Source organism: Lissotriton vulgaris, chromosome 3_2, assembly GCF_964263255.1.
Source record: "Lissotriton vulgaris chromosome 3_2, aLisVul1.2, whole genome shotgun sequence".
Taxonomy (NCBI): Eukaryota; Metazoa; Chordata; class Amphibia; order Caudata; family Salamandridae; genus Lissotriton; species Lissotriton vulgaris.
Genome location: NC_141690.1, coordinates 255,805,770 through 255,831,417, shown reverse-complemented (window position 1 = coordinate 255,831,417; position 25,648 = coordinate 255,805,770). Strand labels below are relative to the sequence as shown.

The window sequence follows — 25,648 nt, the reverse complement described above, 5'->3', positions numbered from 1 at the left end:
AGTTAAGTACAAACAAGAGGAACAGAAGTTCCAACCACAAACCAGCCATTTTGTCGTTCCACAATGTACAGAATGTTACAATCCAAGGCATTAGAGGTACACGAGAGGAATGGTGCATACAAAAAAGAAAAATAGCATTTGGAGATCAAGCAGCAGTAAAACCATATATACCTTAATTCAAGCGTTAATCATCCCGTGGGTAAATCCATATATTACGTGACACATCAGAGGAGAACGACAGAGCATAAGTCATCTGCATTTGCCCCCACAAAAGCATTCCCAATTGCAATCTTACAGCCATATAGCACACCAGATCTGTGTATTAATGAAACATATCATTGAATATCTGCTCCCGGGCTGGATGCAGGAGTTCCATCTGTTGTGCGTGCCCAGCTCAAGAAGGTCTCTCAAATATCACTTGGTCTTGAAGATGGGGGCATCATGTCCCAGAATATTCCAAGTTGTGTGTGACCATTTGTCACATAAGACAATCAGTCTTGGAACTTCGGTACCCTCTTCCTCCCCCAGCGAGTAGCTACCTGCCGTCTCGCGTACAGTAAAAGGAGTGCGTGCAGTTTGCGCTGTTTAGGTGGTGTATCCTTTACGCAGCCAAGCAAACACAACATCAGGGAAGGGGCATCTGTCCTGCCAACTATCTGGTTAACCGCTGTAAATATCTCCTGCCAGAAACACTCAACCTCTGGCAGTCCCATGCTATATGCAAGAAGTATGCTGATGTGTAGCCACAACGCCAACACCTGTCATCCTCCCTTAGTCGCATGCGGCAGAGGCTGACTGATGTCCTGTAATATTTATGTAAACATTTAAAATGAATGAGACGAAGTCTATAGTTTGGGGAGAGTTCGGTCAGCTGCCTACAGCAGAAAACCCACTGCTCTTCTGTCATTGGAGGATCAAGTTCGCTATTCCATTGATGTAGGGACTCCGGCTGAACAACCAGGGCTGTATTTTGCATGGTGGTATATAGGCGGGTGACTAGCTTACGTGAGGAAGGCGTTGTTAGGACATCCTCTAAAGCTGACAGTGCTGGGGGGGGCAACAGGGAAACCCGACCAGAGTGAACAACATGCAGTTTTCAATTTATGGTATAGAAACAGCTCTGGAAATGACACTTCGCGATCCTCGGTTCTAGCAGGGGGCGTCCTAAACTCGTCATCTGGATACAAGTCAGCAAAAGTGTGTAGTGTCATATTTTCAACCATGGTTTTGCTGACCCCCCCCACACTCCCCCCTGGAGCTCCCAAACCACCCTGCCGTAATGGAAGCATCAGTAGGTCCCACGAAACCCTGGCCTGTCCGCCCGCCCACACTAGGGCCAACAATTTGGATCTTAAACGTGAGAAGAAGAGTTGAGTGAGGGGGATCGGCACTTTTACAAACAGAATTTCGGCAGAATGACCATTTTTGTCAGTGCCACTTTCCCAGCAATGGATAGGGGCAGTTTAGACCAAATTGTTACCTTCCCCTCCAACCATGTATACGCCTTACCAAAGTTCAAGTTCCAAATCTTCTGCAGACTACGGCTCAGCCACACCCCCAAATACTTGACCGCCTCGACCTCCCACCTCAGCGGAAACTCCGATGCCACCTCTGGGGTACCATCAGTCAATGGAAAAATTACCAACTTCGCCCAGTTAATGGAGACGCCAGCCAGCCCTCTGAATCTGATAAACTCTCGAAGGACTGGGTCCAAATTTTCTTCGGGGTTTAAAAGGTACAGGGTGACATTGTCTGCATAAAGCGAAATCAATAAGCTACGTGTGCTAAAACCTATTCCTCTTGCTGTGTGGTGCTGTCGAATCCTGGCAGCCTAGGGTTCCATAGCAATAGCAAAGAGTAGGGGCGATAGAGGGCAACCCTGCCTCATGCCCCTCGATATCTGGAAAGAGTCGGATATTAAAGCATTGACTCTGATCCAGGCTAGCGGCATTGTGTATAACAGCCGGATTCAATTTATGAATTGAGGGCTCAGTCCCATGCGTGTCAGTACTGTAATCAGATATGGCAATTCAAGCGTGTCAAACGCTTTGATCGCGTCTAAAAAAACGGCCACGGCTTGTACACTCGGGTGGAGATAGTGCAGCACTGAAAACAGTGTACGCAAGTTGCGCGAAGTTGACCTTCCAGGTATAAACCCCCACTGATCGGGGAGAGCAATCATCTGAAGGGGCGGCTGGAGTCTGTTCGCAAGCAATTTAGCATAGATCTTTCCATCCACATTGATCAAGGAGAGGGGCCTGTACGAGTCAATCTCTGTTTCTGCCTTGTCAGATTTCAACAACGTTATAATCACTGCTTTCCTCATGGATGGTGGAAGAATCTCCGCCTCCAATGCCTCTTCATACACTTCTAGTAATCTAGGGGCCAATTCCTCCACGTACGCTTTGTAAAAGGCGGTCGTCAGGCCATCGGGTCCTGGGGCTTTATTTAATGGTAAACATTTTATGACCTGTGTCACATCCTCCACCGTAATGGGGAGATCCATATAAACTCTATGTGTATTGTTAAACCACACTAGTGCAATAGAATCTAAAAATTCTTGCATACCATCCCATTTGAAGTCTGGGTGGCTGTGTATAGGGAAGAATAGAATGTGTAGAACTCTTTGAGAACCTCTGACTGGCCTCTAGTGGTGTCTCGATTAGCCCTATTAATCTCGTGCACAAAGGAAGTGGATCTAGGCTGACGGATCATACCCGCAAGCGTGCGGCCCAGCCTGTCGTCCTCACCATACCGCCTAGCTTTGGCATATTTGCCTAAAAATTTGACCTCTCTCTGCGATTCCTCCACAAACTCCAACAACTTCTCCTTCAGTAGTGCAGCCGTAGCGGTGTCTGTCCTAAAGTAAAATTGCCCCCTTTGAGTTCCCATATTTGACCTTCCAGGTCAGCAATAGTACCCCTGATAGCTTTAAGCACACCAGCCTGCCGAGCTGTACACTGTCCTCTTATCGCTACCTTGAATGCCTCCCAAAGCGAGGCTTGCGTGTCAACCGATCCAGAATTAAGAGCAAAATATTCAGTAACATCAGATCGGACCTCTTCTTTGAAGGCCTCGTCAAGTAGTGCGTGTGGGGGTAGGTGCCAGGTGAAAGCGTGCAGCGGGCTTCCCGGCAGGGACAATCTACGCAGACAGGGGGCATGGTCTGACAGCGAGCGCGCCAGGTGGGTCACTTCAAGTGTCCAAGTGGTGACATCTCGCGACACCAACCAAAAGTCTAAACGGGACCAGGCCTCATGTTGACTGGAAATACATGTCCCCTCCCTGAGCCCAGGGAGGCGGATCCTCCAGATATCCAAGAGGTCTCCATCAGCTATTATATCTTGTAAGGCCGTACCCGCCTGGGGATGTAAGGGACGAGCTGAGCCATGTTTGTCGAAGTCATCACTCAGTACGGAGTTGAAGTCACCTCCTCATATTACTGTGTGGCAGCCATGTGTGACCAAATGTCATGAAAAAAGTCAGGGAATCAATATTTGGGCTATACACAGCTACCAGTATGATAGGTCTATCGCCCAGCTTCCCACTCATAATCACACATCTCCCTTTAGGATCAATATATGCAGTGTCCCCCCCGCCAGTCAACCCCCTTTCAAAATGTGCGCCTCCCCATCTGCTGTGGCGCAGTCGAGTCGACGGCTTCACATTGAGGTGCGTTTCCTGCATAAAGCAGATGTCAATGTTGTGTCTTACTAGATAGGCATGTACTAGCCTAGCCTTCCTCCATCGTTCAACCCCCTAACGTTCCACGTAATGATGTTCAATGTGTTAGCACGTTTCCCGCAAGATATGTTCACCGCTAACTCTTATGCCATCCCTCCGCAACTGATAAACAGTCCAGTGTGTAACTGCAAAGCGACCGACATTAGCACACTGGCATAAAACCAAACAAACCAACCCCCACCTCCACCAACTCCAACCCCCCCAAAAAGGGTGTAGCATACCCTTCCCAGCTCCAACTTTAAAAACTTGCAAACACAATTTCCCATGGGGTGGGGTGAAGCCGGCAGACTCCCCTGTTTTCACAGGGTGGCCGGGAGTAATGCAGGTAGGCAAACCGCTGAATCTGGTGAAAAATAAAGGATAATTTACAACTAGCGCCCCTGGACTACTGGGGATCCGCCTCCTGCAATGTGCAGTTACTGATTCCCGATGAACCACGTGTGCTCGACCTTCTTTCAGCAGAATAAAACTATCAGCAAATCACATTTTTAAAATATTACAAGTAGGCTAGGCGTCAGATTAGCAACTTATCAATCATTGTCACTTACTCGGCCATTGGAGCATCCCTCCTCAGCTTTGGCATCTTTGGACTTCCTACCACCTACATGCTTAGCGAATTTCAGCGCAGATTTAGCATCTGTAAAATAGTGGGCAGTCCCATCGTGCGAGACTTTTAGTTTAGCTGGGTAGATCAGGGAATAAGGGATCTGCGCCTGCATGAGGATACGCTTAGCTGGGAGAAATTCTCTGCGCGCTGCCTGCACCGCCGGGGTGAAATCCAGGTAGAAGGATATGTTGTTTCCTTTGTGGTTGATTTGTCCTTTTTCCCTTGCCAAGCGCAGGATGAGGTCTCTGGGCTGGTAGTTTAGGAGTTTGGCCAATATTGGACGTGGTGTTCCGTCGACAGGGGGCCTCGGGCCTAGAAATCTATGAGCCCTTTCAATCACAAATACCTGGGACAGGTGCAGGTCAAACAACTCATCCAGAAGGTCAGACACGAATACCTCCATTTTAGTAATAGCAGTGGTTTCTGGAACACCTGTAATTCGGAGGTTATTTCTTCTGGACCTCGCCTCCAAATCATCATTCTTGGCCCTTATCACACTTAATAATTTATCCATATGCAATAGTTGTTCCTTTGTTTCGGTTTGGAACTCATGGAATTCAGTGGGCCTATTCTCCAAGCTGTCCAGCCTAGTCTCGTGTGTGGTCACCTGATTTCTTACAGAGTCTAGCTGCAGTGTCAAATTATCCTGCTTTGTGTCTATATTGCGCAGACTGGAGCGCATTTCTAGCATTAATGTCCGCAGATCTTTCCTTTGATCCTCCGACTGTGGGCCTTGGGCTGAGTCGCCCTGCGCATCAGGGTCCTGGTCAGTGTGTCTGGTTGAGCGCTTGTTTTCAAAGGTTATCTTTGATTGCTTAGCGTCGGGCTTGCCCATGTCGCCAGCGGCCAGCAATGCGCACAGTGCTCACACCACCTCACCACTGCACTTCACACCACTTTCTCAGCTGCGCATCCGCTGTGCACCCACAGATTTACAGGCAAGGGCACCACCACTGTGATTTGCCAGGTCACTGTATCTGGCCCCCACAAGAACTCATACACAATGCACCTTAGATCAAACAACGATAACCTCCTGTACCGCGCTCCAGTGCAGGTAGAATCAGCATTCACCACACCATATACCCATAGTTTTAAGGGCGCTTAAGTCGCCCCCGAGAATTGGAGACAAGGCCCCTGCCCGATGTTGTCAGGCAACTGCCTGGTCAGCACAGCATCAGAGAACAGAGGGTCGCACATATGGTCAGGACTCTTTCCTCATCACACTCCTAGCTACAGACAGAGCTCTACAACCAGTATTCCAGCCCACAGAAATGAATCAGTGTTCTTCGTACCAGCTTAAACATAAGGATAACTCCTGGCCAATACAGTCTCTGCACGCAGCCTTATCTCAGTTTATTTGGCACAGTGATATATGGTGTGACCAATTTTCCAGCATATGTTCCTTTAGCTTGTGTGAGCATGTTATTTAGGGGCCTGTGTGAAGCGCCAACCACAACAGAGTCTCTATGGAAGGAGCACAGGCACCAGTCTCTTAAAATGGAGGCCGCCGCACTCCAGCGATGTCTCCTCGGAACAAGTCCGACTAGCTAATGTCCCCGGGTGCGTCACACCTGACCTGTGAGGATGCGGAACCCGCCATATCCCTCTGTTCACAGCTGTGCTCCTCACCGTATTTCAGCAGTCCTCCGGTATAGGCAACACTCGCGTTGCTGGGCCGGTGCGCCACACACCCTGCCCTCCTTCGACGTTCAGCCTCAGCGCGCCCACTTTACTCAGGCACCAGCCAGCCCCGACCCCCATGAGCGGCGCTCTCCGTCCACCGTCACTGCTCGTCACGGGGTCCCGATTGCCCGGCCCGAGTGGGGGGGCAGTTAATCAATATCGCCTGGCGGTTGTGCAATCCTCTCTGCCACCTCAGGTCGCCATTGTGGGGGACGCCGAAGAGATGTCGCCAGCTGCTCTCATCGCCTCGCTTAAATAGTGGGATACAGTCCTCCACTTGCCTCCGGCGGTACCTTAGCTCCACTTGTTATCGCGGGGGTCGGCGCAGATGTATCTCACTCCTCCGGCCACCATCACCGCTGACCGCCGACATCCGATCTCCGACCAGGTAGGCCTACACAGTCCCCGGAAGCTTGTTTCTTTCCCAGTATAAGAATTGGCTTGGTAGTTTGGTTTGCCCTGTTCCCATCATGCACTGGGACAGGAACAGAATAATTTGCATATAGCCAAGTTCTGAGCTGGGATGGTGCAGTGAGCTAAAAAACGGTGATGGATTAAAACCATGATCTCTTGACTTGGTAAGAGTATTCTGCATCATTCAGAATCTCTGTCCATCACCACCCCCCTTTTCCAAAATCGGTTTTATCCACACTATGTGTGGGAGGGTATACTCAGACGTGAGTCCCTTGCTCATTGCACCATCAGGATTCAAGCAAGTCGGGCCGAAGAAGGCTGTGATGCCAGAAACCAATCCCCGGAAGCTTGTTTCCTTCCCAGTATAAGAATTGGCTTGGTAGTTTGGTTTGCCCTGTTCCCATCATGCACTGGGACAGGAACAGACTAATTTGCATATAGCCAAGTTCTGAGCTGGGATGGTGCAGTGAGCTAAAAAACGGTGATGAATTAAAACCATGATCTCTTGACTTGGTAAGAGTATTCTGCATCATTCAGAATCTCTGTCCATCACCACCCCCTTTTTCAAAATCGAGTTAGCCCGACCCCTGCCTTCACTGCGCTCGCAGTCCAGCCACTCCTGTCCACAGCACGTCACCTGCGTTCTCATGAAATTAATGCCACCATAAACACCGGAGGTTCCCCAGTCCAGGGAGACTACTTGGCACCGCTATGGCATACCATGTGCAGTATAACGTTAAGAATTTCTTCCCGGCCGACGGAGCTCGCTTAGCAGCATTCACAGCTCGGCCAGCCACTACCCCCCAAGAATCTCGCGTTTAGCAGCCATTTTAGTGTCACACAGGTTACTTGTCAGTAAGACACATAGGCAAGCTTCTCTTAGACTAAAAGTGTACGAACAGTGTTTGCTTATTAGTATGTACCAGCGATGTGTATTACTGTATTACAGGTTAATGAAAAGTTTGTTTCCGAGCAAGGTTCTTTATACGAAACCTCGCTCCATCAATCCCCTCTCTGATGACATTTAGCACATCTCAATTCCCTCTTCAACCCTTTCATTCTTTTCTTTTTTGTTTTTATGATGTAATCCTCTCATTCTTTTGTGTAGGTCTCCTTTTATTTCCTCCAACTCTATTTCATCTTATTTTCTCTTCTTTTCCTTTTCATTCACTTCATACTTCTCTTACAACATTTGAACCATATCATTATAGCTAAGACTAACAGTGTTATCAATATTATTATCAATTTTATTGGCAATAATATTTGACCTATAATACTTTTACCTATGTTAGAAAACCAACTATCTGTTGTACAAATACTATTTGTAAACTTTTTCTATACACAATGAACTTCCAGTGGTTTCAAATATTCCTCCAATTTTGTAATATTTTTAACATATCCTTAAATTTCGACACTTTTATCCGGTATATAGGTGCAACAATGTTGCACCTTCAACATTTGACAGACTCCGCCCTCTTTTGCAAATAAGTTATCAAGGGCAAGTCGATTTTGCAAAACCATAGATCTAATCGTAACCATTTCGGTATTGATCATCATAAATCAACCAGCAGTGTTAGTTGATAACTGATCAACTACTGTAGACAATTTACAAGTTTTCAGTGATTTCAGAAGTACACCCACTGAAGGTATCAATGCACTGAATATATTTCAGAAAAACAAGCTCTCTTAAAGCGTGTTAGTCCTTTATCATCTTCATTGCTTCCAGTGATTCCTTTTACATGATACTCCTTTGGAAAAACTATTCCAAAGTAGCAAATCCCATACCAATGGTCAGTCAGCCTGAAATAAGCTTTGTTTCCACACAAATAATAGATTCCAGGAAATACTGGATCAGTTCCCCCTTTTAGTCCCCATCCCCCAATTACTAAGAAACTATATTTGCATTCACTGCAACCAATAAAAGCATGGTTATATTCTGTCTTTAATCTATGGAGGCAGATCTTTCCCTTCTTTTCAAAGTCCAGGGACATAGTAGCATGAGTCTTGCCAGTTGCATAAATCTCTTCTTTCTCAGCCCATTGAGGTATCCGAGGTTTCGTTTCAGAAGCCCTTCTTTGAAAGACATGTCTCCTTTGCTGTACTAAATTCAAAAATATCTTTTCTTCTTCGTGTAATTTACATGTTAAATTGTGCTTGTGTGCTTCAGCTACGAAGAGAGCAGTGGAGCTGCAAGAACTGCAGCCCAACCGGTTTTAGACGTTACAGGGTTCCAACAAAATGACCCGGAAGCTATAATCATCCCGGAAAACGTGAGAAAAGCCATAGCTATAAAGCTTATAGAAAATGTCCTATCACTGAGAGGTGGTACGGTTATATTTGTCATAGAGGCACATGAATATCGGCAGACAGAGGTATTCTATTCATGGATTGTCTTTCCACAGGCAAATCCAACAACACACAAGATGGAGGAACTTCCAGAGGAATACGTTCCTTTCGAGGACGTTGAAATTCCATTAAGAGCACCAGTTCTGGTTTAAAGGCGCCCTACAACATCAAAATCACATTACCAGGCTCGGTCCACTTGGTAGACCAGGAGCTACATGGCCGGGACTAGCCAGCTATACACCCATCCTAACATTGAAAGAATGTCAGATGTAGAACTGTTAGGTCAGCTAAAACAATTAATTAAAATACATAGACAATTGGTACAATATGTCATGCGGACCTTAACAGTTCAACCTGCTATAAGAATTCCACAGCACACCCCTCATCAGGGGAACACAAACAAAATCACACCACAGACTATGCAGTCAGTAATTGGTAAGTTGCCGGCAAAAAGGGAACAAATTCCATTCTGGTTAGCCCAGAAAATTACTCAAATAGAGACAGTATTTCCCGATAGTACACCTCATGAGAAACACAGGATTCTAACAATCTGTTTACCAATGGGGATTGCACCACACGTAGAGGACTGTGACACTTGGGGTACAGTCTTTGCTTCAATCTACACAAAAACACATGGTGTCCCATATATGGCGGTAATACCAGACGTTCTGAGACAGATTCAAAATGAATAGTGTCCAGAACCGGCCCTGAATCTAGGTATGAAATTACTGAAAGATTTCAAACAGGTCTCAGCTATCTTATTAGCTAACATTAAAGGTGAAGCAGCATCAGTGGCAATCCACCAGAAATTAAAAGAACTTGATATTACTGAGCAACCATATGAACTTGCCAGAATTATTGAAAAATCCTATGAAGAACTAGGAAGAGATAGTTTGGGAGGGAAACTTGTAAAGCCTGAACTAACAGAAAATCCTGAAAAAGTTTTTATCAAAAACAATCTAACTGCTTCTAAAAAGAAATGGGAAAATACTAGATAGTCACTTCCTAAGATAAGCGCTCTCAGTCCAGAGGTAGATCTCCTCAAAAGGAGCACTCTGAAAAGAGATATAACCTTAGAAATAGGGATAATATAAGAAAACCTGATAGATATCAAGATACTGATACACGATCCTCTCGTACCTTTCAGACTTTCTTGTAGAAATCCGAAAGAAGAGGATGATCAGAACAAAAAGAAGAACGCGTGAAGTCCAAAGACAATCAGCACGTTCCAAAAAATAAGAAAACTCAATTCTCCAAAAAGAAGGTAGCCAGTATTAAAATCACACATGCAGAGGATCTTGAGGACACAACTCAACTACGGGGAGTGGGCCCAGACAATGCTGGACAGCGCAGCAGAGGTCACCATAGCTCGCAGGATTCTGAAAGATCATCTGGAGACAGTGGATCTGAATGAATGCATTAAGGTTGAAACTGCCGATACCAGAGTTAGTGTACCCCATAAGTTATATGAAGTAACACTCCGAATAGAGGGGGATGTAACTAGGAAGATAAAAGCACTCTTTTGAGAAAAATTATCTAAAGGTTATGACATTCTTCCAGCTGAAAAAGACTGGCCACCTGAATTTGCCAGGGAGTGCCCACATGGCGAAGAGATCATTATGCCAGCCTTCTCTAATCATATTCCTATTCATAAAAAATACACCTATGCCAGAAAATGGGCTGTAGCCCAGGGTCCGGCATTATATAAAACTCATGTGGGATGGGATGAGGATTCTCCTCACCATAAAATCCAGTTGAAAAATCAACATACTGCTCAAAGGCAGTATCCAGTGAAGCAGGAAGCTAAAACACAAGTCAGGGAGATCTTAGATCAACTTGAATACCAAGGGGTGATTGAAACATGCACCTCGTCAATGAACAATCCTGTTTCCAGTCTCCAAACCAGACGAAACATATCGTCTAGTTTTGGATTGCAGACATTTAAACTCTTGTTGCAAAACTTTTGCAGTGCAAAATTCACACAGTGCAGCACTAATGAATAATATAGTTCGGAAGAAATATAAAACTACTTTAGATATTTCAAATGGTTTCTTCTGTCAAAACATTGCACCAGAAAGCAGGTACTTGACCGCTTTCTTAATAATGGGGACACAGCGTCAATTTTGCTGTATCCCCCAGGGATTTAAGAATAATCCTGGATTATTTTCAGCCAGAGTAACAGAGTTACTACAAATGTATGATGATGAGGCATTATCTTATGTCGATGACATCTATTTTACAGATGATGATTTGGACAGGCACTTGAACAGGGTGAACACCATAATACTTGGGATCGCCTCAGAAATATATAAATTCAACTTTAAAAAATCAAGAATTGCCCACCTCAACGTTCTATTCTTGGGATACGAACTTTCGAGGGAAGGCAAAAGCCTGGCAGCAAACTTGCTAGAAAAATGTGCACTGCTCCAAACTCCAAAAATGCTGAAAAACTCAGTCAATTCTAGGATTCCTAAACTTCGGAAGAACTTATATCCTGAATTACGCAGAAAGGGTTAAACCTCTCTACGAACTAATCAAACCTGATTTCAAACCAAATAATTGGACTCAAAAACACACAGAAATTTTGCTTTCAGTACAAACACACATGTTAGCAACAACACACTTACAAACACGCGACAATGTACGCAACCTTGTAATCTGAATCATCCCAGGGAGATGCGGATTCACCTACCTAACCTTTAATGAAGGTGAAAAGGTACCAATAGCTTACAAATCACACTTGTACACACAAGCTGAAATGAAATTCACTTCAACAGAAAAAATTCTGACAGCGGTTTAGACTGCTGTAGCAAAGGAGAGAGCCCTCGCACAGGGTAAACGCATAAAAGTCGTTACACCTGTACCTGCCTTAGAGACAGTGACAAAGGCAAGCATTCCAAATGCAAAAGCTCTACATCCGAGATGGATACAATGGGTTAATTCTCTTGCTGCAACAGACGTTAAATACGTTTTTGACCCTTACTTGAAGACACAAGAATTTCTCCAATACGAACAAGAATGTCCTCTGCCTACTGAAATTCTACCTCTCGAACATTACGGCTGTATAATATATACAGACGGATCAGCACAGCCCGCGATTGGGGGTAAACAAGCTTATAGTGCTGAGTGCGCGATTGTTAAAGATCGGCACGTTGGTAAATTTAGACCTATGGTAACAAAAACTCAGTCACTAGGACACTGTACAGCTCAGCGAGCTGAACTCCATGCATTCAAGATGGCGCTGTTAAATACCGATCGCGAATTCCCCACACTCATAGTGTGCGATTCGTATTACTGTGTCCAGTCTTACAATGAATATCTGCAGAACTGTGTTCAAAATGGTTTTAAAGACACAAAAGGTGGCACAATCAAGCATAAAATGCTTTGGGAAAAAGTAGTTCTTTTACAGAAGGAACTACAAAAGACTCACGTGATCCATACACTCATCAGCGTGATGGCGTTCACATTGATGGGAATTAATTGGCTGATGAAGCCACAAAGGCAGCTTTGCAAACGGCTTCCGTAGCTGCAATTACTCATTCAAAAACAAAAATAGACAGTGAAATAATGCAAGCAGTCACTGCTTCAATAAAAGACAGTGGTAAAACACTACCGAAGGGCTTTCCACTCAAGTACTCTTATATAACTGATGCAAATAATGTTCCTTTTGCTCGAATCCCTGGAGTGGGGGTACAGTAATACCAAACATGGAACACAGGTTAGGGCTAATCTTAGCGGCACATGAAGGGCTCGCCTCTGCACATGCAGGTGTTTCCGCCACAGTGTCATTCCGCCACAGTGTCATTATTAAAACAGCGATAGTGGTGGCCGTGCATGAGGAAACAGTGAAACGCCTGGCACAGACGCCTCTTCTGATTTCAGATAAACCACTAGCGTGTGTTTACCTGGACCACTTTGGTCCCTAACAAAGGGATGGCAACTATAAATATATCATGGTCGCAGTGGATTCATGCTCGAGATTCATTTGGATGTGGCCTCAGCCCTCAGCTGACGCCCGAACTGTTATAAAAGATGTGTGAGTCTTTATCGGCACATACATAATCGGCACGCTACATTCTGACCAGGGTCCTGCGTTTAGCTCTAGGGCTTACAAAGAGGCCATGGCCAGCTTGGGCGTTGCATTGCGATTTTCGAGTCCATTCCATCCTGAGGGAAATTCAGTTGTGGAGAGAAAAAAACATGACATAAAGCAATCTATAACAGCTAGGATATTGGGTTCGGGTGATGGGTGGGTCAAACATCTAATAAATGTCCAACGTAGTCTTAATAACCTGCCAAGAAATTCTCTGGGTGGAATCACTCCGTATGAAATCCTTTTTGGTACTAGAATGTTGGTTGAAGACCTCGATCTTCACACTTCAGTGGTGGAACAAAAACCCTTTGATATCAAAGATCGTTTGGCTGTTTTACAGGACTTAAATGAAACAAGAAGTAGTCTAAGCAATACCAGCGAAAAGCCAACGACCACTGAAGAAAAACCACCTGTCCCAGCAAGACCTGTCTGGATACCAAAGATTGGGGATCTGGTCAGGGAGAAAATAGTGGACAAGAAGGAATTTGGGCCTTCTTACAGAAAACCAGTACCTGTACTTGCAATCCACGGATCAAGAACAGTACTACTGCCACCCCTTGCTGGTAAAAAGGAGAACCGGTCTGTGTCAATTGACCTGGTAAAACCACACCATGTGGCTGATAATAAGTAGTAGGTCCAGTGGACTCCCAAGATGTAGCAGACGACCAAATCTTGCTACTATCCAAGAGGTTCAAACTGAAAGACTCATCACCTTTGAAGATTCTAAAGTGAGAAAAGAAGGACTATGCAATAAAGCCATGGAACTTGTGCCTCTTGAAACCCAAATAACAGTTTGTCAAGAAACTCCCATCTACAATGATATAGCATCTGAATATACAAACACGTCACAGGAAAAAACAGCTCCAGTGATTTCAAAGAATCCGGATGCAATACCAACAATTGACAGAACTGCCTCTGGTTACTTTATCAACTTCGATAACTTTTCTGAGGATCCTAGTGAACCTGAAACTACGCCAGCAAATAAAACTTTCAAGGAAAAAGTAAAGGAACTTGGTCAAGAGCTTACAAATACATATCTTGTTTCACCTTGGGTTGAACACTGGATTGTGTTAGGTGTACTTTGTCTCCTGCTATGGCTCAATCTTGTGTTAAATTTGGGAAAGCTGATAGATAGAAAACACATTAAAATGGACACAGCAAGTAAGAACTTCAACTTGCTTCTTAACAACGAGACCGGTCATCAGTAAACATCACAGTGGTCCCACTACCTGGTGGAATAGCATGGGATACAACTGATTATGACATTTATGGCCCTGTTGAGCTGCTAAAGATTCCTCATCAATTTAAGGTTTCCTTGAGTGATTTCGTCTCACCAAGCACATTTTCTGATGATTGAGACTTTGAGACTGTTAATAACATGATGGCAGACTTAGAAATGTCAGCAAAATTTACAAAACATGAATACTTAGAAGGTTCATCAAATTATGAAGAAATGTATTGTTTTAATCATTTTGGCCATCATTACTTGCATAAATCTGCAAACCCTAGAAATGTTTTAAAGTATAATCAATTGGAACATTGTCCATCACCTCCCAAGGGTAATTCTAAAACGTTTCTTAGAAAATTTCTATATTTCACAGGTTTTAATGTTACAAACCCAGAAAGTTTTAACTTTAAAAATGTGAATAAGACAGGCATGAAAAGTATGTTGACAAATACTAAACAAATTTATTCTACTGCCTTTCATGCTCAATTGTCCACCTTAGGCTTTGACTTTTGGAAAGACAACATTGAGACAAAAACTGTTTGGGGCACAAAAGACTGGCAGGTACAAGGTTTAGAAGCATTGTTCAGAGCCTGCATCATCCCAGAACAAATGATGTTCCTAAATGACACTGTTTAACAGACATCTTGTCTTGGCATTGCTAAGATAAAAGATTTAAACAAACCGTCCATACCTAGGCCCACACCTGATAGTAATTTAACTTCAGATGAGGAGGTAGACGTAAATTATATTTTACAACAGAACAGAACAAATGCTGAATGGAAAAAATGGTTAATCTGGCCCACAGACACGAATAACTGTCAAGATAGATTTCAGAACAAGACACAAGGGTTCACAGTAACTCGGCCAGATCCAAGATATATCCAAAGACAATATCCAGGAAAAATAACACCTTATAGTGTAGGAAAACTATGCCTTGAATGGCTGCAAAAATCCACACTTCCAGAAATAAAGCAACACTTATCTTTGCTTAAAGATGGCGTTAATTTACGAGAATTCTTACTTGGACCTCGTAATCCACGTCATAAATGTTTCATAGTCGCCGGTATATACGCTGCTTACAATGAAGCATGGAAAGTCACTTAAATGGAAACAGCTGAAAGAATACGAGAAATTGATCGTATTAATTTAGAGAAATCACTCTCTGTAGTTGACAATGGGTTAACAACTCTGTCGTCCAGCATATATCCTTTGGACAGCATTGCATCATCTGCCATAGACAAAATGGAACAGGACTTCCTAATGCTACAACCTGGCCAGTCTCAATTACGTTCTATAATGCTATTAGGCTGGCTGTTGCAAAACCTTAGTTCTGGCTATGTGCCTCTGCGTCTAATCAACACTACCTCATTGTTACTGTATTTAACCTTACAGATAAACAAATCTCGTTGGCACAGAGGGGAGCATACTATAAAGTGCAGAGCATTGAAAAACTGGAGAGATTACCATTGACCGTTTCTGAGAAACCATCATTTGAATGGATAATACATGGCACCATTGAGATACCAGTGACGACTTTCCAGTTTCAGTATTGCTTAAAACACATACCAGCAGGCCTGTATGAAAGGTTGGTTAAAGAATACATTAAGTCGACCTGGGATTTACCATACACACACAAATGTTGGAGTGGGGGAAAGGAAGTATTTGTTAGTGGTAAAAATTGTGAAAACTCACTAAGCGGGACACTATTGTGTCAAGGTATTAATTTACACGGAGCCTGCGAAGGTTCTTCCAATAACCTTTCTTGCCACCTGCAGGGTTCGCCCACAGCGGTGATAGATCCAATATTCAGGCAGCTTTCCAATGATAGCTACATTATGTTAAATGATCACAGCTGTTGTGGAATGATGTCAGGAATAAGCTATCTCGTTACTGTGTCGCCAGGGTCACTTGTTGTATGCAAGTATTCTTTCCTAAAACCAAGACAGACGGGGAGTCGCCACTATGGCCTTCACTGAACATCTCTTCTATACAAATTGATACTTTAAGCCGAATGAAAGCCATTCTTTTGCAAAAAACTGTGCCACTGACCTCGTCCAGAGAGACGTTTGATCTGCAAGTTGCAAGTACTTCTGCAGAGATACATGCATTATTATCAACAAACTGCCCAGTACATTTCGCAGAAATGTTAGGTTGTATCTTTAACATGTCTGATACCAGCGGTATTGCACATGTATTTAAGATACATTTTTGGGGACTGTTAGCACCCTTTGAAGCAGTCCTGGGCATTTTTCCTAACTTCGTCCACTCTGTGTTCGGTAGCCTGCCTCTCATTTTGGAACTCGTAGTTCTCCTGCTCTGTTATGGCAAATCCAGCCACCAGCGATCCCCAAGTCCGCATGGAAAATGCGCTCCAGGCTATGAGGTATCGTGAGAGAATAACACAGATCCTTGGCTTGGCTCGTTTGAGAGACCTGAATACCACATGGTTCCTGTCATTCAGACCAATCTGGCAAGATTGCATCTTACCTGTTCTACGATGCCTGCTTTGTGGAGAGGAATGCATGTTAGATGTCTGTCTAACACTACCATTGGTTATGCCAACGGATGCTGACGCTTTATTGGGTCCGGTAACGGCTCATGTGTTGTGTTGCCCCCAACGGCTACCAATCTTGATGACAGCATTCATTGAGATCTCACCGGCAAATCCAACTGGAGGTGAGATACGCGGACCAACAGGCACACAGGTACCATCTGATATGAACAATGCTAACGAGGTTGAGCTGATGGCGATGCTGCGCATCTGTGCACAAATGACCTTCTTAATGAAGTAGTCGAACTTTACTGAGGTAGACGATTTCTTTGCCAGCCCTGATGCAGAACTTAGATTCCAGAATTGTCTCTCTGAGGTTTTTCTATGGCTGAACAAAAATCATCTCAGATGCAACAGTGCTAAGACGGAAATAATACCTTTAGGGAAAGACCTGTCCTTTTGCCCAAAAGACTGGTGGCCTAAAAATTCAGAAGCCCCTCCGAGCGCTGTCTCCTCGGCACGTAACCTTGGCATTCAATTTGACGCATCCCTTACCTTCGATGATCATGTCCGCATCACTGCCGGGTGCTGTTTTAGTCTCATTAGATCACTGAAGAAATTCTTTGACTTCCTCCCCATGGCAGCCAGAAAATCAGTCGTGGTTGCTTTAATTCTCTCCCGACTCGATTATTGCAATGGACTAATGGCAGGAGTGAAGAAGTCTACTCTCAGGAGACTACAAGGCGTCCAACACGCCGCGGCTAGACTCGTGCTTAAACTCCCCAGAAGGTCTTCTGCCTCAGCAGCCCTTAACGTCCTTCACTGGCTACCACTCCACAAAAGAATTTTGTTTAAACTTCTGCTTACTGTATTCAAAGCTACTAGAAAAACAGGCCCCCTCTACTTTTCTAAGCGTTTCATGTATTACAATCCTACACGCTGCTTAAGATCCTCAGGAACTAATCTTGTCATAATTCCTAGATTCAAGTTAAAAACCAGGGGGGGGAAAACCTTCTCCTTCCTAGCTGCCAGAGCCTGGAACAGCCTCCCTGTCAATCTCAGGCTAGTTGAAACTGAGTTCCATTTCAGGAAACTTTTGAAAACCTGGGTGTTCCAGCAATCTGATACCTCGGTCCTAGCAGCCATATGATCCATTTTATCGCCACGTTTTTCTCTTCTGTATGCTCAACGCCAAGATTCTCCTTCCGGAGCGATAGCCGCGCTCTACAAATTTCCACAAATATCAAATATCAAAATGACTTAATGTTTTCTCCTGACACCGAGAATAACTTTTAAAATTAGCACACAGCGTTCTTTCAAACTCTGAAATGCGACCTTCGCTTTTTTTTTTCTAAAACTAAAGCTACCAAGTGTGGAACTCTATTTGTACGACAAATTTATTTGACTTTTTCCAAACACCAAAATTAACTTTGGCACAAAGAGTAATCTGCTTAAAGTAGAACTATTCTTAGAGAACAAGAATTCCTTGAACACTTCCTAGAAACAATATTAGCCTAATCCACAAACCAAAACAGTTTGTATATTCTACTATGGGATGGTCTCGACCTTTTTCTTCTGTAACTAAGAGCCATTTCATAAATGTAATTTTCGTGATTTATTCAGTTAGCATTGCTAATGTCATATCATATGCTTACAATGAAGTCATTTTCCTTAAATGTGTACTGTACAAAATACTCCTTTTTTGTGTGCAACCATTTCAAATGCATTTTTATATGATTTTTGGGGGTTGTAAACACATGCTCTAGATCAGTGGTTTCCAAACTTTTGACTCCTGAGGACCCCCATTGAGTCACCACTGGAAGCCGGGGACCCCCAATCAATTTGTATGAGTTAAATTTCAAATATTAAAACAGTAATTCGAAAAAAATACACATGTGTGCATACAAAACAAATACTCAAAGTACTAAGGATTTTGGGGCCATATGTACGACCATTTCATTTAGCGCCTCGCAATTGGCGACACATGGCACGTGGCAAATTGCGAGTCGCTAAGTGAAATGTACAACAGTGTGTTTAACACTGTTTGGGATTCCCAATGGAGTCGGAAATTGCGAGGTTCATTAATATTAATGAGCCTCTCGCAATTTGCAGCCCATTGGGAATGCCAGCCCTCCCAGGTAAGGTGGCCTGCTGGGCTCAGGAGACCACCATGTTTGGGACTGCTTTTAAATAAAGCAGTTTTAAAAAGAAAATGCAGCCCATTTGCCATACATTTAAAGAAAAAGGAAATTAAACATTTTCGTTTCATTTTCTAAGGGCAGGCAGAGGTCCCTGGACCCTTAAAAAATAATTTTGCATGCATTTGCAAAGGGGAAGGAGTCCCCTGAGGCCCCTTTCCCATTTGCAAAGGCATTACCATCTACTTGAAGTTGGTGGTAATTGCAAATGTTTTGCGACCGCAAAACATTTGTACATGGTTCTGAGACTCGCTATTTGGAAGGAAATGCCCCTTCCAAATATCAAGTTGCAAAACGTATTTAGCGAGTCGCAAACAAATTGCGACTCGCGAAATAGGCAATGTACATGGCCCAATAGTTTTTGCATGCGCAAACGGGTTCGCGAATATAAAAAACGATCATACATCTGGCCCTTAGTGTTTTATATTGAAGTAATAGCCCCTCTGTCACATACATTTTATTTGTTTTATAGCATTGCTCATACTATTGTAGGATGCCAGAGCACTTTACATCACACACATATAGAGACATTGAATCATACATGTAAATCAGTGTGGGTATAAAATGTTTAAAGAGTGCTTGGTCTGTAAAAGCACAAACTCAGGATTCAGAACATAACATGGTGGCTAGCACTGACTAACTTTAGAAATGTATTTCCACCCAAATAAACCTTTTTAGCAGCATCAGGATAATGAATAACTGGGGAAAAACATAAGTTACTAACTGGTACGATGCAGTTTGCAAGCAGCTCTTTGATGACAGTTTATAGGTCCCTCTGCTACATTACAATTGTCACTTGTGAAGTGCACAGTAACGAAAGAATCTCTGTGACAAAAGCAGTAACACGAACCTATGCACATAAAATACTGCGTTTTAAAATGCATGTTACACGTTCTTTGCAGTAGGCACATTAACCCTCTGTGCTACATTAGTTAAGTCAAAGCTGCCACTGAACAAAACTCTCCTCGCTCTCCAGCGGGTACATTAATCACTGGCATGATCTTGACACTTTTATTGTTGCTGGAAAGCTGCTAATTTTACAAGAAACTTTTCTGTGCTTTTAAAACTGTTGCCTACGGACCCCCAGGGAATGTGGAACGGACCCCTGGGGGTCCGCGGACCTAGGTTTGGGAACACTGCTCTAGATTATATGTTTTAGTGCTTGAATTTAGATGAGCATAATAACGTGGAGTGGGTGTTATGTATCATTTTAGGACCCTATTGTAAGTTTCACGATTCACGCCCTTATATAGCTATAAATCTCCATATCCTTATATAGGCATAGAAATCATAACCATATTTGGGCATAGCTCATGCAGTCCAAATACGGCAGGGCTACTTCCACTAGTTCCGAAAATCTACAACGATTTCTTGGAAAACTCTGCTTCAGCAGCCGGGGACTTGCCCTTGCTTGAATATTGATTTGTCCAAGAACTCGTGGAGTTTTCAAAGAACTGAGACTCTTTGATGACGTTATTATGTCCAACTGTACGTCAAACTCGGCACCTTCAAGGTATAAATAAAAATATGCCCACACTCGCCCAAGCAAACGCACGGTGGTTTGGAGCAGTTCGACTCTTCTAATTGCCCTACGTGCCCTGCTATAGCAAGTGCCGAAGGAAGCCGACCCTCCAGCAGACGCACTGAGAGAGACGCTGTCTTTTCTCCTGCCAAAAAATCCAGCTCCAGTGTTTCCAAGCTACCCTTGGGAAATCGAGTCCAGAGACTGACCTTCTCCATTCTAAACTAAGGTACAGAGCTGATTAGACCCTTAGAAAAATCTTGGGCAGATTCTTGGCAAAAGAATACTACATTTATGCTACACCTCACGTATTTCTTCCCTCGTACTAGGCTTAGGTTAGGTACACCGGGGTAGGCGTATTTTAGAAGCACCAGTTAAGTACTTTTAGCCTCTGTATTCATGTATGTATTTATATATGGTTTAAGAACCATACAATGCTCTTACAGTATCATTTTATTCTACTATTTATACTGTATGCATTATATTTTACAAACAGTTTTACGATTGTAGCAGTTCATTTCTTATGCTTGAGAAAGAAGACTGTTCAATAAATCCTTTTATTGAAAACGCCTGTCTTTCTACTTTCTCTGCACTTCTAGTGAAACGAAGCATGCACGATTGACTAAGTGAAATATCTATCTATTGTTTACACGACTCTGAAGATACGTTTCATCTTGGGGAAACAAAGTTGTCATGTTTATGCATTTGTCAGAGACTAATCCCTTCTTGTGAATTCGAGAAAGTTTCTAGTGACCTCTGAGCTAGCTGGCACACACAATTAAGTCTAGTATATTCGATAGAGACCTAGTCGACCTAAGTCCTACGTCTAATCTATAGGATATATTATTCCAATGCGCAGAGCCTATTGGGAATATAGGAACTACACTACAGCCCTCTGTGAGAGTGTTTCTGGCTGTTAAAACCCCTTGTTGTTTTTGTTCTTTGACTGCCTTTTGTTTGCACTGCTGCTCTGAATGAGCCTCAACAGTGGAGTCTCAAACACTGTAAGCTTCTGTTTCAAATGGACTTGAGCTGCAGCCTACCTTATAATATAAGACCAGCTTTGACTTATAGTTATGGCCAGTGGCTCTGAGTAGGATGTCCCTGATTTGTTTCGCTCTGTGTGCTCACTAAGGTTTGGGTGCATAAAAGACTGATGTTTCTCTCATTTGTATGTGACTGCATGTGTGTGGGTTACTAGTTGGGTGTATCAAGGTATCAGGACTTTTCCATCTATACACCCAGATTCAGGAACAACATTTGTATCCTTCAGGTCTTGGAAAGAGTTAAGACACATCTCTTTAAAGAAAACAGTATTAGAATGCAGTAAGAGTTTACAAACCAGCAACCTCTTCAATCACTTGCTGACTGCATCCTTTCCTTTGACCCTGTACTGTAATCTTCTACCTCTGTCTAGGTTAAGTACCTCAAACATACATACAGTTTTATCTGAAATTCTACTGTCTCATTTCTGTTGAAGCCCGGGCTCTCTTAATGCATACATCATCCGAATCCAGGGACAGGGGACCAGTACGTATCAGCTCCTTTGGCTGAAGTATCTAAGTTTGGACTTTGGGTTTATTACACAGCAGTGGCACTCAGGTGGGTGTAGTTCACCACAGCAGTGTCTGGTGTAGGGTAGAAGTGTTGGCTAAATCCTTGCCTGTCACATTTATGTTCACGTTGAGCCCCCCCCCACTTCCCCCCCCACACTATATGGACTGGTTCTGGATCCTTTGTCCAGAATGGCTATAATTCCAGCTACACCTCAGGGAGAGGTCAAGCGTAGCCAGCTCATCTCTGGGGTTCATTACCTGATGAGCAAGGGGTAAAGAGGCACCAGCAGGTCATGTGTTGTTATTATTGATCTGCCCTTACATCCACTCCAGAATGTAGACGCCCTACATATCGTCAAGGGAGGCATATCTACAGAATGAGAGATGTATTATTCTTAACTCCAGGTCTGCTGGCCTCCATGATTTGTTGATATTCCCTCTTCTGGATAGGACATATAAAATAAAGTGATAGAACACCTTCTAGTAGATTAAGTTACACTGCTCCTTTTCAGGAAGGTTGCAGTGATTTGCAGAAGGTTGGCCCCCTACGTGTAATGGCTCCGATGAGGTAAGTAGTGATCAGTGTGGTAACGCAATATAAAGGCCCCACTACAGGATGTAAAGAGGTAATTTCACTGCGGACATACGCTGGGACACTCTTAGTGCCAGTGTTTACCCGCGGCGATTGATGAGGTGTTTGTTTTCTTTTTAGGGTTCCCCTGCTCTCCCCGCTGTGCCCACAGCCATTTGGTCACCTACAACTGCAGTGCAGGCGGCAATATGCCTGTTGCCACAATTCATGCAGGCCAAAGTCTGCATACCTGAAGAGGGGCCCGCATGTCTCCTGGATCTCACAGATATTAATTGGCCTTGGGCTGTATAGTGCTCCTGTTGGGTTAGAGGGTCCTAATGGTTTGGGGGCCCCCCTACACCTCAGGGGCCTGTGTCACGCCTCTTGTAGTGAGGCAAGTGTTCCTAGTACTGTTGAAGTGTTGGCAGAAAAATGTCCCTAGCATATTGTGTTCTACAGGTGATATGAACTTCATGCTAACTTCTTAATGCATATTTGATTTTCTCTTAGACTTCAACTTGCGATGCATGCACGTGAACGCCATGTCCTGGGGATACGCCGTTCTAATTGTCGTACTCTTCCTGGTGCTGCTAGTCGCTGTCATTTTGTGTAAGTAAAATATCTCGCAACTCTCAACAAATTGACTTTTTTGTAGATATTTATTTCCAATTTAGCGTATTATTGCTAAATAAAAACCCTTAGCTGGGATTTATGAAGCCACGCAAAGTCACCCTGCGTGGCCTTGAGCGGCCTCATAAATCTGGAGAAAGACAACGCAGCACAAATCGCTGCCCTGCCTTACTCTGCGCAAGGGAGGCGTTCCATGGGCGTTGCGGTGGGTGTTCAGCCCCCCCTTTTTTTTACACATTCCTAGATTTACATGGACTTATAAGCCTGGGAACTTGCCAAAATCTTATGCCTCCCCAGGTGATGCATAACGAGGAGAAATAATTATTTCTCCTCATTTTTCCTCTTTCCATATTCTGCGGCACACATAGAAAGAGGAAAAACCTCTCTGGATTGTTTTTCTGCAGGGAGGAGCCCCTTTCTGGACAAAAAAATCCTGCCTGCAACGGAGGCACCGTTAGACCATGGTGCAAGGGTTCCTGCATTGGTGCTAGGCTGCCAAAACGGTGCATGGGGAAAGTATAATAGTGCGCTGTATTGGATAAATAAAAGACGTACGGAATGCAGAACAAATCAAAACATTCCCCCCCAGTCAAGAGATCTGGGTTACATCCATTGTTCTTTTGCTCACCATGCCACCCCAGTATAGACCCGGCCATATGTAAATCAGCCTTGACCCTGTGCCTCATGAGAACAGTCCAGCCCAAACTGCCAAGCCAGGTCCTCCCTGGACCGGAAACAAGCATCCTGGGACCGGTTTCGGGGTTTCACCCCTCTTCAGCCACGATAGCTTGATTCCAGTGGCACAGTGAGCAAGGGACCCACGTCTGGGAATACCTGGCGCACTTAGGGCGAGACAGCAAAAGACACATAATTGATGGTCAGAGGCTTCTTAAACCTAGAGTAATTCTACTCATAGCTAGTTAGTGCATTGCATTACTCTGCGCCAGGAATGTGTTTTCAAGGGCGTTGTGTGGGTGTTCCCACACAACATCCATGGATTTTGATGCACTCCTAGATTTTCAAGAAGCAGTATACCCAGGAACAGTGGCGCAGTGGGGGGGTGGGGGTGATCCACCCCGGGCAGAACAAGTTTCGGGGGCAGCTGTCTGCCAACTCCCTTTTACCTGCGTCTGACACGGGGGCGGCACACGCAAGAATCCCCAGCACCCCACCTCCCTCTCTCCCCGCCACTCTTACATTTGACCGCTGCGGTCGGCAAACGCAGGGGCCGCCACAGGCGGCAAAGGCCTAGCTACGCCACTGCCCAGGAATGCACTAAAAACCTACATCTCTCCAGGTGAGGCATAACGAGGAGAAATATCTTTTTCTCAATGTTTTTTCCTCTTTCTAGGTGTGCTGCAGAATGAGGAGGGGAAAAAGCCCCGGGGATTGTTTTTTTGTGCTGAGAGGTGCCCCTTTCTGCAAAAAACAATCCTCCTTACAACGCAGGCACTCTTGCACCATGGTGCAAAGGCGCCCGCATTAGCGCCAGTCAGACAAAAGGACAGCAATGCATCGTATCCTTCTAAATATGGCGTATTCCTGCGCTTTCCTTCTCACTCAGTGCAGCCAGGTGACTTGCTGTGCTGTGCTGTGCTGTGCTGCGTGAATTGCCCGTAAATATGGCCCTATGTCTCTGTGGAAGACACAATGCCGCTGAGAATGAACGAGAAGCAACTTAAAGCTGGCAAAAGTGACCTCAGAAGTTATCCCGGTGTTCACGGTATTATGAATGTAATATGTACAGTACAAGTGAAAATGATAATATATTTATGGATATTTTTTCCGTTTTACAGATAAGTGTTGGACTGCCTTCAAACATAGCGCGCAGAGCATGGACTTCAATCAGAATATGAATGTGATGTATGCTAAAGCGGAGTCTGGAGCCGCGAGCCCCGCTAGCCCAGGGGGTGAACCAGGAAGACACAGGGGACCACCTTGACTCTTTAGGAAATGAGGATTGATATTTCTAGCATTTTTTTACCATAAATTATTTTTGGACGGCTATGTAATATTTATATAATAAATTATCTTTTTATATATGTGTTATTCTACCAAATACTGAATTTGAGGATTCTTCCAACACCCCCTAGCTCCTCATTCATGAATCTATAAGAAAAACTGGTAAGTGAAGTAAATCAGTGTGTTCCACCATCCTCTCCCCTACAGGCGTCTCCTGAAGACCTGAGCCCCAGCGCCCCCTTCCCCCCTCCTTCCGTGGGATCTCCGAGGTCGCTTTCTTTTGATAATCGGTTTAGTATCAGGGGTTCAGCCACATCTACAATCGGGCTCTTTTTGTTGAATCTGGGAAACCACCTGTTAGCATAAAACAAGCCGGCTGCCTCCCCCTTTCATTGACTTTGTACTTTTCTCTACAAGGACTTTTCTTTATATATAAATAGTGTTAGATAAATCTAAAGTGATAGATGTGTTTGTTGACCAGAGTGCATTTAAAACATGAAAGAACTAAACTAAGGGACATATGTACAAGCCCCTATCGCCACCACAAAGACATGTCTATCGTTGTTGTGGTAGTGATAGGGGCTTGTACATATGGGGGCTGCA

General features: G+C 44.1%; 1 protein-coding gene across 1 annotated transcript in view; it reads left to right on the top strand.

Moving 5' to 3' along the window:
* The window catches only part of LOC147725620 (uncharacterized), a 145,168-nt gene extending 120,041 nt beyond the window's left edge, over nucleotides 1–25,127 (top strand). Inside the window, exons 4-5 of the mRNA XM_086964311.1 lie at nucleotides 22,964–23,062; nucleotides 24,880–25,127. Coding sequence (XP_086820437.1) covers nucleotides 22,964–23,062; nucleotides 24,880–25,025 — 245 coding nt within the window. The 3' untranslated portion in view covers nucleotides 25,026–25,127. The remainder of the gene's footprint in view (nucleotides 1–22,963; nucleotides 23,063–24,879) is intronic.
* Nucleotides 25,128–25,648: the final 521 nt, after the last annotated feature.